This window comes from Papaver somniferum, unplaced genomic scaffold (assembly GCF_003573695.1).
Source record: "Papaver somniferum cultivar HN1 unplaced genomic scaffold, ASM357369v1 unplaced-scaffold_24, whole genome shotgun sequence".
Lineage (NCBI taxonomy): Eukaryota > Viridiplantae > Streptophyta > Magnoliopsida > Ranunculales > Papaveraceae > Papaver > Papaver somniferum.
In genome coordinates this window covers 5,282,549-5,302,340 of record NW_020634374.1, presented here as the reverse complement: position 1 = coordinate 5,302,340, position 19,792 = coordinate 5,282,549, and the positions used below count along the sequence as shown (strand labels likewise).

At 36.5% G+C, this 19,792-nt stretch overlaps 1 protein-coding gene and 1 pseudogene across 1 annotated transcript; one reads left to right on the top strand and one right to left on the bottom strand.

The window, feature by feature from the left end:
* Positions 1-6,911: 6,911 nt before the first annotated feature.
* On the bottom strand, positions 6,912-16,027 carry LOC113340884 (annotated as a pseudogene).
* Positions 7,855-8,493, top strand: LOC113340885. Its single transcript, XM_026585936.1, has 2 exons — positions 7,855-8,238; positions 8,364-8,493. Exons 1-2 carry the CDS (start codon positions 7,914-7,916, stop codon positions 8,390-8,392), a joined length of 354 nt encoding a protein of 117 aa, XP_026441721.1. The 5' UTR covers positions 7,855-7,913; the 3' UTR covers positions 8,393-8,493.
* Positions 16,028-19,792: the final 3,765 nt, after the last annotated feature.

Here is a 19,792-nt window from a genome sequence, read left to right as displayed (position 1 = left end):
TAGCTTCCTTTAGCAAGGCTTTTGCTTCCGCATGAAATGCTAAAGTATCCCATACCGATCCCTCTAAAATATGCATGGAAATCTCATGATTCATTGAATATAGTAAAAAGGCATAACCTATCGAGGAATTTTCTTTCCTATATAAAGCATCAGTAAATATTATCCAATTTGTGCGTATGTCTGGCCAGTTTTTCTTATCTATATTACTTTTCTTTTGGGTAATTCCTTTTTGGATAACTTCAGCAGGAGTGGAGTTCAGATATCTATTAATCTGATTAATTAATTTTTTAAAATATACCGAGCATATATGTTTCCATATGAACATAGTATTATGGTTATTTTGTCAGAATATTGAGAAAAATCCGGGTCCATTAACCAATCTATAACCCAATCATTAATCGAGTATGTGCTAATCCTATTGTTAATGACTTATAATGAGAATATGAACCATATACCTCTTGCAAAAGGTCAAAATTTGAATAAATGTTGTTCAGTTTCCGACTCATGAGAATTGCACATCTGACGATGGGGGTCTATATCGGAATTATAGACTCCAAGCCTGGAAGAAGTACGAATCGCTTTTTGCGATAATTTCCAAATAAATAATCTTATCTTGGGATTGCTTGAATTTTCCGTATTTTCTCCAAGTGTTAGAGCACTGCTCGGTCGAACTCGTAACCGTTGATATCTCAAGCTTGTTTGTCAAGTTTAGTTTTCAAAACTGTAAGTCTTGATTTTTAGTCTACTTATAGCTATGTCTCGGATTAGGATAAAATGTGTAGTTGAGCTTTAGACTTCACGGCGTTCATCGATTGAAGACGAAAAACTACTAAGGGGAGCTTGTGGAACTTCATCAACAAAAGGTATGTGGATACTTGAACTCATCTATCACTCAGAATTTTTTTCTATTATATCTCCTATTGAGACAAAAGTCGTATAGCTATATAGACATTATGCACATTTGATATTTCGAGCTTAGTTTAACTCGCTTATATCTTTCTCGAAATATGTGTTGTAAAGCTTTTTGCTTTAACCACGTTCATCATTATTCTTGATGAAAGTCAAAAGATGATCATGTGAAAGTCACCTGGTAACATCTTACATGATTTGTGTGATACAGTCATTTGATGTAGGCTTGGAATGTTTCGTATTGATCATTCGATCACTTGAAAATTGCTTATAAGATGATAGTTTTTGTGAGACATCTATTTTCGTCTTATAAGAATGTTTCAATGATTAAAATGAGAGTTAAGAGCTAAAACCCATGTCTGGATACATTACGGTTTGTGTACTTAGTGTACAAACTTTTTTGTCGGAATTCAAGAACGGAAGTTTGCATACCTGTTCGCAAACTTATTCAACTGTTTAAGTCAGGGTACTTAAGTTTGCATACCCGTTCGCAAACTGATTTAACTGTTGAAGTCCAGGAACCAAGTTTGCGTACCCGTTCGCAAACTGTTTCTACTGAGTTCGGTCCGGAGCTAAAGTTTGCGTACCCGTTTGCAAACTGTCGACTTGTGACCAATGTCTAGAACTTAAGTTCGCATACCCATTCGCAAACTTAAGTGGTTAAAGTTCTTAAATCGGTTATATATGATTTCATACCCATGAACAAATACATTTATAAATTAAGGAATGCAATCTTTACAAACTGTGGCTAAAATGTTCACGAACTGATTCATTTGAATCAATCCGATTTTGCTTCAATTGTGCCTTGTATATTCTATGAGAACATAAAAAATTGAACAACTTTATGAGTAACACAATTAGATTCATTTGAATATCAATTGATCTAGAAATGTTAAGATGAACAAGGTTAAGAGAAAAGTGTTCATATGGCTAACTTCGGTTAACTGTTATTGAGCCAACTCAATATACACTATTAGGTACGGCTACCCATATCTAAATGAAAGTATATTTAATTTGTGTGTAACAATCTAAGTTCATCTAACGGTGGAAAGATATTAGTTTGAATCTTAAATCAGGTTTCATCTAACGGTGAATATTGATTGCTTTGTATCAAAGTTATCAAACCATGATTTGAAGACTATATAAGGGAGAACTCTAGTAACTGGGAAACCTAATCCCCACACCTCATGTGTAATACTAGTTGCGACTAGATTCGATTCTCCTTTAACCTAGGTTTTTCCGAAAACCATTACAGGTTAACGACTTAAAGACTTCATTAGGATTCTGAAGCCAGGCCCAACTATTTTTTCTCTGTAGTTGTGTATTCTGATCTTACTTTTTTCTATCATATTGAGTACTATCTTCTCTAAGATTTGCTCGAGATTTATCTCTGATAGGTAAGATATAAAAAATAATCACAGATCTCTTCGTCTCATTCTTTGTGATTCCACAATAACTTGTTCTACTACCATATAATTAAGTTATTGTGAGGTGATTGATATTACTAGGTTGTTCTTTCCGAATATAAGACCGGTGTATCAAGTGGTTCCTGTTTACTTTGATTTATCAAAAGACGGAACAAAAACTCGTAGGTATTTCTGCGGGAGACAGATTTATATATTCAATAGATTTTTATGTGGGAGACATATTTGTTTATCAAGTCTTCGACTTTGGGTCGTAACAACTCTTAGTTGTGAGTGAGATCAGCTAAGGGAATCAAGTGCGTAAAGTCCTCTTGGGATTCAGAGGCGTAAAGAACGCGACTGTACCTTGATCAGTGTGAGATTGGTTAGGGCTCAACTACATTCCAGTCCTAAGTTAACTTGTAGTAGGCTAAAGTCTGTAGCGACTTAATACGGTGTGGTGTTCAAATCTGGACTAGGTCCCAGGGTTTTTCTGCATTCGCGGTTTCCTCGTTAATAAAACTTCTGGTGTTTGTGTTATTTCTTTTCCGCATTATATTTGTTTATATAATTGAAATATCACAGGTTTTTCGTTGTTCAATCAATTGGTAAATTCAACCTTTGGTTGTTGATTGAAATTGGTTGACACTTGAACATCGCAGATTCTATCTGTTTGATTTGTTGATTACATTGAGAAACATAAATATAACTCTTGGATATATTTTCCTTGATTGAGTATGCTTGTGTAGTTGATTCTCTTGAAGTTATATTGGAGTTAGTCCATACAGATTGCCGAAATGAAATATTGGGTGTGGTTGTTGTACCCCCACTTTTTCACCAAGGAAGGTCGGTTGAGTTATCAATTTCTTGATCTTGGTTTATAAGATAGTTGCATATATTCTCTGTAGTGAAGTTTCCTGAATGATGATGCTTCCATCTGATTTTTTTTCTTGGTATTGTCTCTTTGGCGTAATAGCTTGAATCTTTGCTCTGACGTGTGGATTAAAGTATTTGTCCAATTTCTCTTGATCCAATGTATTTCTATCTTTTATCAGCTCTTGTACCCTTTTGGTGCGGATCTAGAATATTGGTTGGTTGAGTAGGTATATCAGCATTAGTTATCCACTGGTTCTCCCAAATTTTTGTAGGGGCTCCGCTTTTATTTGCTAGTCAAAGTTGCCTTTAATTAGATTAAGATCTTTTTGTATGCTCGTCCAGATCCAGGATAACTATTAAGATTTAGATGAATCTAGGGGATGGAAGTTTGGGAAGTATTTAGATGCTAGGTGTTGGACCCAAAGTTAATCACAATCCTACTTACAAGTTTTGTGAGGAGATCTATAGTGAAGTGGTTTTTAATTCCTATCCCTCCTTGAGAAACATGCTTGCACATATTGACCCAAGCTCTAATGTATCCTCCCATTTTCTTACCCTTATCTTTATTCAACCATAAGTCTCTTTGGATTATATCCATTTGATCAGGAGTTTCTTTAGGTAGTCAAGGATTTGCACCTGGTATGTGGGGTAAGCTTGGAGAATTGATTTTATTAGCGTTGTTCTACCTGCTTTAGGAAGGAGTATTGATTTTCAGCCTTGAAGGATAGAAAATTACTTTTGGAGGAGAGGTTCAAAATTATCTTTTATTTTCTTGTTGAAGAATAAGAGGGTGCTGAGATATCAATCATTTTTTTTCCCGTTAACGAGACTTTTAGGATTTTTGCTATGATTTTCCATGTTTTGGATGAATGTGTGGGCTGAAATAGATCTAAGATTTTTGAAGATTAACCATTTTCCCAGTAGTTTCCTTGAATCGTGAAACAATATCTTGAAGATCTTTTACTTCCCTTAAAAATAATCTTCGGCAAATAAAATGTGAAAAATGTTAGGGGGCATGTTTATTTATTTTGAACCCCGATATTTTTCTATCCGTTGTCACTTTTTCTAGGAGCCTAGATAGGATTCCATACATATTAAGAAAAGGTAGGGAGATAGCATGCCACCTTGTCTTAATCCCCTCGACGTGGAAAAATTCGATCCTGGGGAGCCATTCAGAAGTAGGGAGAAAAAGGTGGACGAAACACATTGCATAATAATATATACCCAAGCGTCATGTAATTCATAAGCGATTAGAGCCGATTTAATGAAATTTCACTCCACCCTGTAAAAGGACTTTGATAGATCTAACTTTAGTGCAAGATGACCTTATTTGGCTTTAGATATTTTCTTAGAATATATGAGTTCATGGACAGCGGTGATATAATAATTAATTTTTCTCCCCGGAAGGAAAGTTAATTAATTAGGGGAGACTAACTTATTTAGAATGGGTTGTAATATGTTTGCTAGGATCTTGAATATGATCTTGTAGATTGTATTACTTAGGCTGATGGGTAGGAAGTCGACAGAAGTACGTGGGGTAGTAATTTTTGGGATAAGGGTTATATAAGAGTGGTTAAATTCTGGACTAAGAATTCCAGACTTAAAGAAATCTTGAACATTGTTAGAGCACTGCTTGATTGAACCCGCCAAGTGTTGGTATTTTAAGGTTGATTGACATATTTTAGTATCAAAACTCATAAGTCGCTTGATTATATTACTAGAGTCAACTTCGTTAGGTTAGACTAGGAAGTCTAGAAATGATGACCCATATAAGTATTACTCTGAATACCTGAAGAATCCGAAGACGTATCGACATCAACGATGACATCATCCTCCCACTTGCGGTTAGTAATACATGACTTGACTTGTTTTGATTTCTCTACCGTTATTTCAAGTCATTTCTGATTGAAAACATAAGTTCTAGATAATATTGAGTTGTCCAAGAAGAATTTCAGTAATACAGTTGGATATTGGTTGGAATTAGACAAAACAAAATTTAGGTGTTTATTGCATATATATGTTCAATCCAATGTGAACATATTATCATAAATATGTTCGTTTATGAAATTACCAAAATCTTTTTAAATAAAGATGCAATCTTAAAAATCCGTTGGTTATCCGTACCATTAGATTAAAGATATTTATGATATTTCTATAAAATATGGGGATAATTTAGTATTTTTAACAGTCAACTGTGCATATAACAAACATATCTTATGATTAGTTTTCTTCCATCAAACATTTATGGCTTGGCTTGAGATGCAAATTCTAGTGTATCTTTTTTCTTTTCTTAATTAGTCATTGTATTCAAATTCCCTTTCAAAGTTTTCTTCTAATTTAAAGTTTTTATTAAAAACAAATCCATTGGATTTATCTGCATCCAATCCGTTCACATGTCCATCCACCGGATGTAAATCCGATGGATATTGGATTGGATTAAAGTCCCTAGTGAATTGGATTGGATGCGGATGAGGTGAAAACCGGTCCATATCGGGCCATGCTGACCCCTTCGACACACCTTGAGAAGAGTAGAACAAATAAATCAACTATTGAGTTGAGCCCACTAAAGTCTCTCTCTTTTACATGAAAAGTAAAAAAGCCAACTTAAAAGGAAAATCCACAAGGACCACAACTCAACTTCAAAATTCTCGCACTTCCTAGATCACTTCTTACACGGAGAGAGCAGTGGTGGTCCGGTAGAGTAAACAAAAAAAAAAACAAGAATACTATTCACGCGTAAAAAGGAAAAGTTTTAGAGGCATAGTGCGAGTTAGAACGTGCATAGCTTACCGGTCCATACATAGCTGATAGCTCCCGCTGGAAAAGATACCAGTCACTGCCTAGCCTTAAAATCACAAGTTCTCAGTATGTGAGTTGTATTCACATATATAGTTGTTCGCAAAGTTGTTGTCGTCGTGTGATGTGTGTATGCCTTGGTCATATATTGTTTAAGCTATTAGTACTAGTCTTCTATTAAAATTCCTAGTCTTTATGGGAAATGCTTTACGTGAGAAGTATTGCTATGGAATCTAGTTGAATCTGTTAGCGCTTATATAAAGGCACTTCTTGTAAATCAATGAACCGTGGGATATACAATGTAATTCATTGAGTTTTTCCTTTTCGTATCCTCTCTGCTCTCTCTCTCTTTTCTTATGCCAAATCCTACAGCTCAAGATGTAGAAAAGGCAGAAGCACTTGCTGCTTTGGAGGAAATCAAACAGACTCTGGAGCATCAAGTCATCAACCTCCAAATAGAAGGGGATTGTGTCAGTGCGGCGAATGCAATTAATGGCAAAGTAGGTTTTGTGAAATGGACAATAAATTATATCATTATCTAAAAGTTCTCGATAATTTTAATAACTAGTATATCCCAAGAAAAATTACTGAAAAAGCTTACCTTCTATCAAAAGATTGCAAGTTAAGTGAAAATTTTATACTATTGGTAAAATCAAACAAGTTCTCAGTAAAAGCAAGACAAAATCAAACAAGTTTGATGAACCACTACCGCCGATGTGATGATCAGAATGTTTGCAGTGGTGACTGGTCATGGTATTGTTTGCGGCGTGAATTTATTGCTTTTCCTTTAAAATTCTGTCAAAATCCATACATTGTTTCATTAAATTGATCAGTACCTTAATACTGTTACACAATCAGTCGACACTTGATCCTATTCAGTCGAAATCCATATATTTAAAGAAAATTTTGCTTCAAACCTTCAAGCGATAAAACAGATAATTGTAGTTCATTAATTAGCATTCATATATCTCCATTAACAACAAGAACACAAAGCTTCAAAGAAAAAGCTAGAAATGGACCTTTTAACTTCATATAGGTTTGAATCTTACACAGTAATCAAGCAACATGAATTTGTGCAAAGATATCAAAACCAACTAGATAATTTATTAATTGGACTTTCCAATTGAATTGGAGTACAAATTCGTAAACATAAAAGTCTCAACAATTTTTTTCTAAAAGTTGCATCGTTACCTGGATATGATGTGAATTTTCGATAGCAACATCACACAGTATGATATATCTCAAAAAAATATAAAATTTGATGGAATAAAAAATATGCAAATGAAAGTGGTGAAGATTTGAGGCAAGAAAAAGTCAAAATACTCCGTTAACCATAGTTAAAGTTCCCTGGTTAGATGATGTCATATCTAACAAAATTAACAGTTTAGATGCTAGATTAAAATATTTTCCTGAGAATTTACCATTATAATTATTTTCTCTTATTTCAGAAAAACTTGACGCGTGTCGGTAAGAGTTTTCCTTCCCTTTCCTTTAATTTTTTTTTTTTACCGTGTTTGTATTTCTCCACCCTTAAATACCACGACTATGGGCTGTATTGGGGAACATTTTGATGACTCGTTTGCCCTGTTAGGTTTGGTGATCCCAGAAGTATTTGGCATCAGCCCGGGCTTTACTTACGTGACGACTGCGGGAACAAACAAATTGGTATCAGATTCTTCTTTCCCAAATCCATGGCTTCTTCTTCAGCAGCAGCAGAATCAATTAAGGGTCCACTCGACTGGACCCTAACGGATATGATTAACATGATTCCCCAACAACTCGATGAGAATAACTATCTTGTTTGGAGATGTGATGTAGGATTAATCTTGGAATGTCAAAGCCTGCGCCACATCGTTGATATAAAGGTACCAATTCCTGCAACTGAAACCCTAGATCCAATCACAAACATGTTAATCCCAAATCCTGAATATGAAGAATGGGTTAAAACTGATCAGCATATACTTGCTCAAATGCGCAGAACCAATTTTGAATCAAATCAATGGATTAAAAACTTGTAGAGAAGTTTGGACTCATTTTGAGAAATCGTATTTTGATGAGCATTCTGGCAAGGTTCCGGAGCTTCGGCACCGACTTCTAACACTACGCAAAGATGGTCTTTCAGTGGATAAATACTTTCACCCAATCTTCAGGATAAGGAATGTCTTATGGTTTCTTGGTCATTCAGTTTCTGATGGTGATTTGGTCCGCTGTGCGCTTGGAGGATTAGGTCATGAATATGATGGTTTTGTTCAAGGTATTTTGGCACGTCCTGTTCTTCCCAACATTGATCAGTTATATCGTCTTATAGCTGACCATGATTTGCTGTTCTTCCATCACATAGAATGACAGTTTTACTAGTTTTTTTATTTTCTTTTTTAGTTTGCAAGAATTTTGGTGTTAAATGTTGAAATGAATAATCTATAAATATAAGTCATTTACACTGGAAGTTCATTTACAATGGAAGTTGGATGTTACCGTACAACAACTGGAGTTGATCGGCCTTTCAAGTAGTCCAGCACAGCTTTGGAAGCCAGTTTTTTCGCCATCTTCTTATTTGCACCTGTGCAGGTATGGCAGTATGATATTTTTTCTCCTTTCACTTGTATAGTAAGAGAAGCAATGCCCTTGTCAAATGATACACTACGTTCACAGACAAAATTATTTCTTTGGCACAATTCCTGTAGCTCCCTCACTGGATGCAGCTTCACTGTCTCTGGCGTAACCAGAGGTTCTAGTAAGTGCCTTATGCTTGCCCATACGACATCCTTGTCGTAGTCGGAGTCGACCAGAATTGCCCCTGCCAAGGATTCGATAATATCTCCAAGCACCTGTTTGGTAAAAAGCAGGTGTAAGAAAATATGATGACTGAACAAAATGATCTAAAATATGAACAACATCATACCTTCGGTAAATCACCCTCCGAACCCCATCCAAAAGTTGACTCTGATGATGATTGATCATAACTGCAGACAAACATTCCTATTTGTTTGTGAAGCTTCGAGGATGTGTGCAGAATATGCTTATGCAACCCAGCCTTTACTGCTGCATGTGCATAACAGTCATTGTTCACTGATGCCGATCTAAGGTCAGTTAATAATCCTGGAGACATTCCAGGATATTGATCGTACATGTATACAGTGATCAGATAATCCAAAACAGCATCGCCAAGGAATTCTAGACGCTGGATGAAAACAGGAAAAAAAAATTAAAAAAGACAGAATAAAGCATTAGTAAAATGAAGCAAATATCATTTCTAATAATATGAAGAGCAAATATTTAGAAGATAACTGGCTGATATTCCTAGTTGTTCACAGTTACCTGATAGCATCTAGGAACGTCCGAGAGATGGTATGAACCATGTGTTAGTGCTTCGACCAATAAAGAAGGGTCTTTAAACGAGTAATTCAAAAGAGATTCGAGATGGCTGATATTAACATGCCTCTCTGGGTGAATCAACGGTGTTGTCATCACATTTTGAAACTGATCATGCTCGCTAAAGAAAGCAACCTTCAACCCCAGCCAATCTATAAACTGTAAAGCTGCTGTCTCACCACATGAGCTGAGATATACTCCAATTAGTGCTTCAACGACATCAGCAACTACTTTACTCTTTATATACCTAGTTCCCTTGATGTATATCTTTTCTGAAAAATAACAGTTTCATCCAACGTAATACAGCTAGTAGCCTCATCGGGAATTGCCCACTCCTTTGGATTGAAACATTCGCTGCGAATAAATCCCTAAATAAATAAAATGTGTAAGTAAAAGCAGCAGTAGAAAATATTTTACAATCAGAAATCCTTTTACTACCTGAAGTTTACGGTCACATCCCAGCATGCAAAGGACTTCATTGGATATCATTCTTCCTTTCTTCATGGTGAGAAGTCCTTCATGTTGATTCTTATTTGATCTGAACAAGTGTCGACTGACAGCGTACTTGAGAAAGGAGTCTCCTAGAGTCTCTAGTGATTCCAGAGAAAATTCCTCCTGACACTTCTTTGTTGTAATTGCTTCCAGAACCTATCATCGTGCAACATAATTTCATTGAAAAGAAAAATACCCACAAGAGGTCTACAACAGATGATTCTTACGGTAACAAAACTAAGGCTTAAGTACTTTGGAAGTATCAGAAAACAAATTACCTTCATGGTTGGAACAACATACTGATTTGGGAAGTGATCCAAGTGTATCTTTTTCAGGCTAAGAGCAAGAAGTATAGATTCGACACGATGCATAATGGAAGGAACCAAGGAGAACGCATACAGGGTACTGATGGTCATTGGGGACATGATAATGGCACAAAGCTCAGGTGGCAATTCAACCCAAGCTTTACTGATTTCTGCAAGAGAGGGGAACACACGAACATATGCTTAACTGGGTAAGAAGGAAAGCGAGATTTACGCACATAATACCAAAAACGCAGAAGAACAAAAATAGTGCCTCCTGACAAAGTCCAGTGTATCTAAAATAAAAAGCATGCACACAAATAAGCAGAGAAATGACCCATCAAAGCTGATCAGACTTTCTACTTTACTGTACCATCGTACAAGCTATACTGATCTAAAAGTTGCAGAAGCCAGCTTTCTGAAGGCGCCACAAGGGCAACTTATTTGTAAAGAGGCTTAATGAATTGGTTGGTGGAGGATAAGTGTATAAAAACCTTTCTCCTTGAATTGTTTATGCCTTAGAAGCCAATTATGTACTGTAAAAATCTGTCTCCCACGGAGTAAGGGTTCCTTAGCATAACACAAGTTGACACCATACCTGCATTTGGTAAAAATCATGATCAGTGTATAAGTCACCAGCAATAGGGGCAATAAAGATAGCAAACATTAACTTGAATCTGGCACAAGAACCTATCCACACTCACTGAGTTTTGAAATGCTTCTTGTATGTAAGAGTTTCAACCTGCCGCTTATCCATAACAGAGTTTCCATCCATGTCATCCAAGATACCTGTAATGCCGTATTTTCCCATTGTGGGGAGTAAATACTAAAGATTTCTCTAGAATGGATCTGCTAACAATACCATCCTTTGTATGCAAACAACAAACACAACCATTAGCAGAGCAACTGTGCAGTTTGCTGATATCACCCTGAGCATTTCCACTCCACGGAACGAGTGGGGATTGGAAAAAGGAAGATCTAACACAATCCCAATCAATTGACGGAGATTCTTTCTGACCACAATCAACTGATGGCAGAAGTAAATAGTGAATCACTGGGTTGGTACCCTTTTTGTCCAGTACATCTTTCAATTTTTCCAAATTGTGATCCAAAAGAATCCTAAGTAGAGTGAGCTGGAACTTTTTAGCCATAAGAACCTGGTGGCAAGTAACAAAAACAAGGAAAGAGAAACATTTCCCAGCTACTATCATTTTCCAATGCTTGTAAGATTATGAGCAAATAATCTATGAAGAGGAAAGAAATCTGAGTTACCTGAATTGAGGTGAGATAAATAGTACCAGAGTGCACTATTTTCACTCCGACGAAACCCCTACTAACAGCTAATTGAAAATCTAAATCCTCAAAATCAAATTTAGAATCGCACTTCATGAGGAGAATAATATCTCTCAAGGGAACATCATATTCAAAATTTTGCTTTAAGCCAATTGAATAAAAATGATATAACTCCTTAGAAGAGGATTCACAATGACTGACCAATTGTGCGGGAAAATAATCAACTACCTTATCCTCGTAAGGTACAGATCCTGCAAAGCAAGCAAAATGAAGACCTTTAAATTTTTGATATAACTTCTTCGTATCTTCGGCGGTAATAAAAGAAAACTCACCAAATTCTTGAGCTTCAGCTTCCTCCACAACTGACTCTGGTAAAAGGTTATCAGTAAGAGCCCCAATGTTATGAAGCTTCCTGCATGCTTCAAGGCACAAAATTTTTTTTACCATATTTTTTTGACCTTGAACAGAAACCGTTTGTATTGGGCAACTCATTGGAAGATGTAGTGTGTAATATACTTCCTGGTCGAAAAAGAACCTGGGAGCCGGTCTAAAGTACCTATAGCAAGATGAACGAAGTTAACCGGTCAAACCTGAAAACAAAATCCTTGATAACACAGGGAAATCTATAACTGCATGAAAACCTCAGAAAATATTAAGTTTGAGAACCAACCCATCTGAAGGCAGGTGGGCGCAATAATAGTATATCAATGCAACACTAGAGTTCAGATTAACAACTGCTCCAGTTTTTTCAACACGGTAAAAATCATTGTCGTCCATTTCATGTTCATAAGGTGCACATGGCAAGGAAGCATAGCGTAGAGACTCCTCTCTCATAATTTCTCCACTTGCTAGATGGTTTTTAACTTTAGAAAGGGTCGTAGCGTCCCCACTGCAACAAAAGAAGAAACACAGAAAGAAGACTGAATTACAAAAATCAAGTAACCACAGTTCTCTTGTTTGTAGTGTTTCATGGAGAGGGAGAGATAGAGAGAGAGGGAGAGAGAGAGAGATAGAGAGAGAGGGAGAGAGAGAGAGAGAGAGAGAGAGAGGGACCTCTTCAGAATTAATAGGTAATCTGACCCATGCTTTCTTGCACGCCCACGTGACTGTATGAAGCTGCAAATGGTTGCTGATGGGTCAAATCTTATGACCAAGTTGCAGCTCTGAACATCTAGACCCTCCTCAAGTATCTGAGTGGCAACAATAATGTTCACCTGTATACGCATAGATGTTTTCACGCTCTAAAAAATATAATTATAGAAAAACAACAACAAAGAATAACAATAAAACCTACAATGCCTTTATGGAAATCATCGATGATTTCATTCTGTTTTTTTCTACTCTGTATTTGCAACCCTGACTGATTCCCAGCCATGTAAGTTGTTTTCCAGCAACTCAGTTCTGACACTTCGTTCAGTAGAGACTGAAGAACTATGGATGTTATGACCCTCTCTACGAATATAATGCATCTTAATGCTTTAATGTGTCTGATGGAAGACAAAAAACAAGAGAGAATAGTTATGCTCATAGTTAATCTGATACCAACACTACTAGCAACAGGAGTGCATGCATCTCCTACATGTATGTTTTCATAAACTATATAGAAACTCCAAAAAAACATTTGGAACCACAAGCTGCTTCATTGGAAAAGGCATAGCATACGATTGTAGACTTTTTGCAGTCCTAAGAACTACGAGAACAGCTTACAAATATATATTTCATAGGTTAAGGATATCCAAACCTGTACGCAGTTAGTGATTCAATAAGACATTTAACTTTAGCAGACAACAGGCCAGCATCCATATCTTCAGTCAGACTATCACCAATATGCCTATCTGGACCAGATCAAAAAAGTTATCAGAAATAGGCATTAGGAACATACAAAGAAGTAGCAACAGCATAGCCAGAGACAATAATACCTAAGAAAAGCAGCAAAAGCAAAAATACAAAGAACAAGAAAGAAAAAAGCCCAAATTTTTTTATAAACGTGTATTCAAGACAAAGATGCACCAGATAGCACGTAGGGAGAAAAGGCCTGAAACACATCTCCACTGAAAGTTCTCATGACCCTCTCAACGTTCCCATCTGTGTTATCCCCCCAGAAAAAATGATTAGTTTCTACACAAGACAGTGAATCAGCAGCCTGCAAGATCACAAGAACATTATCTTAGCATTCCCAATCGAAATCAACAAATTGGGTTAGTTAGATGTCTAGTACATGTATGATAGACCTTGTGAGCCAGCCAAACACCAAGATCTGTTAAACAGTACTTGAAAGTTCCAAATAATTTTGAAACCTTCTTTAACGCAGACTCTTCCGCTTTCTCGTCAAGTTGTAATTGTTTCAAAGAATTTACAATCTACAAATAGAAATAGAGGTTAGACAGTGCATTCAAAGGCGTAGCTAAGAGAAATGAGTCCCTTTCATGAAGGAGAAATATACCTTGAACTTAGCTTGCTCCAAGCTACCGGCAAGTGTGAAAGACAAAGCATATGGCATATCCACATGTTCATAAAACCTCAGTTTTGTAGTAGCAAATGGTACATACGCAGCTAAGTCGGACTCATGAGAAACAGTGTAAACCTTCAGCCAAAATTAACAATGATTGTTTAAGTACGTCTACAAGTATCCCAGATATTGTATGGTACATACAACTTAAGCAAAATCTCCAAATGACCAGTGATAACACACTAGGCTAATGACGTGTTTAAAAGCAAAATGACTCTAAAATCTAAATCCTTTTTATTAATAAAGGGTAATAAAGTTACTAAGATCAAGCAAAAGAAGATAGAGAACATACCTTTGAGTTCATAAGACGCTCGAGTTCAAGTATTTGTTTCCCATAGTTAATGGAGCTTGAGCCTGAAAGCAAAACAGAAAAACATCATCCTAAACTATGCATTTTCAGTGTAGTAATCGTCCCAATAAAGCAAAGATGCCATATAAATATCCACTCTTACTTTTCATTTAACAATGCATAAGTTCATTTCTTGAATTCAAATTTTAGTAATACCAACGATTTCAGAAAAAGAATGTGAGAAGAGTAACATAAACAGCAATTTGAAAACCATAATATTGATGGCAAACCGAAACTCCACAATTCAAGAAAGCTACAATTATATTGGGTTACCTTTGGAATTAATCAGGGAGGCAGTCATTCCAAAAATTCTAGGAACCAGATTGGACTGTGTACGCAAAAGCGGATGGTAGAATTCCTGAAAATTCAGTAAATGACATATCACCAAACTTGTTCAAAAATTTGGAATCCTCAAGGCAGTATAACATAACATCTATTCTCATTGATGAGATATGTCTATGAAAACCACAATAACGAGCCTTGTATACTACCGTAGAACTACTATACTACTTACAGTCATGATGCAAGCATAGGCATGTTTCCCTCTTGCGTGATGACATTCATCGAATATCAATAGCTTTATCATATCTAGCTTCAGAAAGCTATGTCGCAGAGCATCCAGTAAAATCTGGGGTGTCATCACAAGCAACTGCAACCCAAAAACCAAATCCCAAATGGTTTTCACTCTAGGATACAAAATGTAAAATTATGAAAATCGAAATTTCTTTTGTTTGTTATAAAACCATCATAATCGTCACCTCATGTTTCTGAATCTCTTTCTCCCAAGTGGCAGCGTCCCAGAAATCCACCCCCAAGTCTCCCCAGAGTTTACCCACTTTCAAGTCAGTGTGCCGCTCCACTGCCCTTGCTTGCTGCACATTTGAGTAATACATACATATAAATCAAATGCAACAATAACACACATAAAGAACAAACAAATAGAAAGGATAGAGGTGTGTACTTGTGTGACCAATACAACTGTAGGGACTAAGAACACAGAGATATAGTGATGTTGAGACGACGATGATAACCGTTTCCCGAGAAGGTAAGCGTAATTGCGGAGCAACATAATCGCAATCAAAGTTTTCCCTGAACCAGTCTCTAGAAATACAATCGTGTTCTCCCTCATTGCTTTCTCTAGTGCTTCTAATTGATAACTGCATCATATCACCACAATTAAAATCAATTTTCACCAAAAAGACATTGAAAATATCAAATTCAAATTCAAAAAAGGAAACAGAAAAATCCAATCCAACATGATTAAATCAAAGGAACTTACTTTCTAGCAAAAGACTGAGGATTTTCATCAACTCCACAATCGGACTGGAGATGGGGCTCGGGATTTAATACCCTCCGATGCTTAGTTATAGGCTCTGCTGCTGCATTATCTTCTTCTTCCTCATCGTCGCTTATAACGATCACCACATTATTTTTTTCTCCCATTGATAACTTGGATTAATCTCTTTTTTCTTTCAATTTCTGACTGTGATGATGATCACTGTACACAGTAGAACTTCTTAAATAAATAAACAAATGGAGATACTTTGAATTCTTAAGTTCAAAAAAGTGGTTTAAAGTTATTCCTGGTTCATGTTCTTGGGAACCCACACGGATAGTCTCTTTCTTGTCTTTTGGAATCTTAAATTCCTTTCCCTCAAAGGAAGCTAAAAGGATTAGCACGTACAGGGAAACACAAAAATTCTATAAGTCAGTAAAAGGAAGGGATTTTGGAACGACTGGAAGTAAAGAAGGATGGAGACTTCCCAAGAAGTAGAAAAAAGATTTTAATGCCGTAAATAAGGGAAACTGATAAGTATAAATGAAAACTAATAAAAAACTGCTCAGTTTTCTATTTTTACACTCTCCTGTACGGAGAGAGAGAGATAGGTCATGCCTTTACATCACTTTACAGATCCCACGTCATGTTTATTAGAACTCATTACTGGATTTGACATTGCAATTTGCAATGCAAGAGGTTGAGCCGTGGAAGTGCCAAGAATATCCTCGCGTTTCTAGGAGCGACTCAAAAGGATTTAGAGATTAACAATAAAACAAAAAAGATCACCCAAAGGGAAAATGTAGTCAATCCTTATCTCGTGTAATTCGTAATGGTAAAATTACCTTTATATATTCGGAGGATATGATAACATTTTTATCCTCCGATTTCAATCGGAAGCCAAAATATTACCCAGACTTCCGATTGTAGTCGGTGCAGTATTAGAATGATTTCTGTTTCATTTTTTCCATTTCTTTTTTATTTTTGAGTTGTTAGAGTTATAGAGAAGAAGGTGAAGGAAAAAAGGGAAAACCCATTTTATGACTACAAAAATGAATGGATATGAAGAAGAAGGTGAGAATCATGGCGAAGACGATTTGGGATATATGTTGAATGATCCAAACTTTTGTGGAGAGGAAAACCTAGACGACCCTTTCATGGAAGAAAATGGAGAATCGCCTGATATTGAAGCTAACGATGCATGTAAAACACAGGTATTGTGTTAAGAAACTCAAATACTCGATTTGCATGCGTTTGTGTGCTTTTGTAAACAAGAAAAACCGATTATTGCATGCATTGAACGCCATGAACTACCCAGATTCGGTAGATAATTTCTCGAATAAACTTACGAATATAACACACAGAGTACCAAATATGTATATTCGGTAGTTCCAAGATAGTAGTTTACTGCCGAATATGAGAAAAAAACCCCAAACTGGTTTTCCAAAAAAATCTACATTCGGTAGTTATGTAGAGTTATTTATCCCCGAATGGCCCCAAAAACGAATTCCTCAAAAAATTTCAAAACTCAGTATTCTTATCCTTTACAATCGGTAATAGTTTAACATTATTTGACTGCCGAATATAACAGTGGCCTCAAAAGAAAATTTTCGAAAACTTGAAAATCGGATGTTTATCGATTAAAGTTATCTCCCGGTTATTTATATTCGGCTGTTTTACTATATATTTTAGCTTCCGATTATATCATTTTTTGCACTCAGTAAACTGTGTACATTCATTTGCATAAATCGGGTGTTTTGGGTAACCGATAGGATTCCGAATATAGTATATTCGGCAGTTTGACTTATTTAATAACCTCCGATTATTGTATAATAATTTGTTGCTTTCATATGCAGGTCGTTGAAGAGTTTGTTGATGATTTCTATTTGAGGCCCGACACTTCCCTATACTATGCAAACGATTTGGTATACTCATTACTACTTTTTTTTTTCAAAATTTATATGTTAAATGGTTATCCTTATTAGATTTGTTTTGTTTTATGCACGTTTAGACATTTGGAAGTAAGAAGGAGGCAAAGGAATGGCTTATGAACAAGGCAAAAGATAACATGTGCGTGGTAGTTCAAAATAATCATGTTAGTGACACTCGATTTGAAATGATTTGTGAGCGAGGTGGGACGCGAAAGAGTCACGAGGGAAAGAATAGTAAGTACGTACGGAAGACGAATAGGAAATACAGAAGCAATACCAAGAAGATAGGATGCCCATTTAAGATTGTCTTCTATAAGCCCGATGGTATTAAAGGTAAAGAGTATAAAATGTATAAAGTTGATGGTCCGTCTTTTTTGGAGTCGGAATTGTGTGCACGAATAGCCGAGAGTTACGCTACATCAAAGCACCAAAAAGAAAATATTGATGCATAATTTGGAGGAAGCCCTTCACCCTTGTTTAAGGGAGGTTGATGAACCTATTAAGCAAAAGAACACCGGTAGGCCGAACACAGAAGTGTCTAGGACCATCCAAAGAAAAGAGTTGAAGGAGTATTTGTCTAATAAAAGAATATTGTCTAGGCACGAGCGTTCAGAAGCCGAATTTCAAGATGAGCCGGAACCTAAGAAAAGAGGTCGTCCAATAAATGATCAAAGTGGACCAACCACCCGACAAGTAAGGCCAAAGATCTCTACAGAGCCTTCTCAAGTAAGTTAACCCAATGTTGTCGAAGAAGTTGTTGAGCAAATGAACGCCTCGCAACAAACCCAACCAATGGAAATTCTTACTATAAAAGAGGACAAAGGTACTCTTCGTTGCCCTAGAGATCTTAATGGAAGACCAAATCGATCCACATATACAATATACAAAGAGTATTTGGAACAACTCCCTCCACTTATCATTCCATTTGTTTTGTCGACCGACGAGGTTGATGGGGATGGAAATTGTGGGTTTCACGTTGCTACGGAACAAATGGGTTACTTTAGAGAGGCGGATATCGAAGAAGTCACCCAATGCCAGTATTTAAGAAATAAGATGGCGGTACAACTAGTGAAGGACAAGGGTTTTTATATGGAGATGATGAGGCGAGGAGATAGATACGACAAAGAACAAGAGTTCAAAGACTTAGTTGCGCGTGTGAAATGCCGAAAGGGATTGAAGACAATCGGATCCAAGTATTGGATGACAATGCCTAAATTTGGATATCTCCTAGCGGACGTTTTGAATTGCGTGGTACATTTCTTTGTTCCTCTTATGTATGGACTTAGCATGACGTTTGCACCCACAAGAACGGCTTGCGACGAGTCGGTTAAAGATAGAAGAATCGTAATGGCATTTGTGAATGAAATGCATTTTATCGGTTTAAGAGTAAAGAAAGATCGTCCGTTACCTCCGTTGAGTAAGTGGAACGATTACTTCTTGATGAACCATTGCAAGGATTGGGTGAAACAATGTGAGTCCAACATGATTGATTGGGATCGCGTTATGGACAACAACTTTCCCGCTGAGTTACTCGAATTGATCCCCTCGGATGATGACGATGTTTGATAGTTTTTTTTTCGAACATGTAATTTGTACAAGTTTTTTGGAAACTTTTTTGTGAAGATATATGATTTAATCGGTCGCAAAAAATACAATGTTGTCTCCCGAATGCAGGAATCGGGCTCTTTGATACGCGTTTTGATTCCGAATATTATAATCGGTTGGTAATGATACACGTTTTGATTATGAATATTATAATCGGTAGAACTCTTAAATATCTATCTACCGATTTGGTGGGTATTTCGAGGCACGGTTATAATTTTTTTTTTGAAACTATGTAATCGGAACAACAGTATTATAACACTTCAATCCGATTAATCATATTCGGGAATTCCATATTTTATCAAACCGCCGATTAATATTAAAAATTTGAATTTACAGCACTCAAACATCACATGTTATTCTTTTTTCCCAGTCCGAGATGCAACAATCAACGCGGCTTCGAAATGTAGAAACGACTCTCCTCTCCACTTGGAATAAGTATCTTGTGCCGCAAACCTGTCGTCTCTGTGCCTAGCAAGAATACGGTTGTACTCGGTGCACCCTTGAAGAAACATGGGATGGTTCATAATTGTGGCGTGGCTTCTTGTACTTACCAACAAAAGGACCCAATGAAACGATAATCCAAAATATACGATCGTCCTGATGTTCTTTGGGTAGATCTTTCACAATGTAATAATTTTTTATCCATTCGGTCTCTTCCTCAACTTGTTTTAATCTTTCT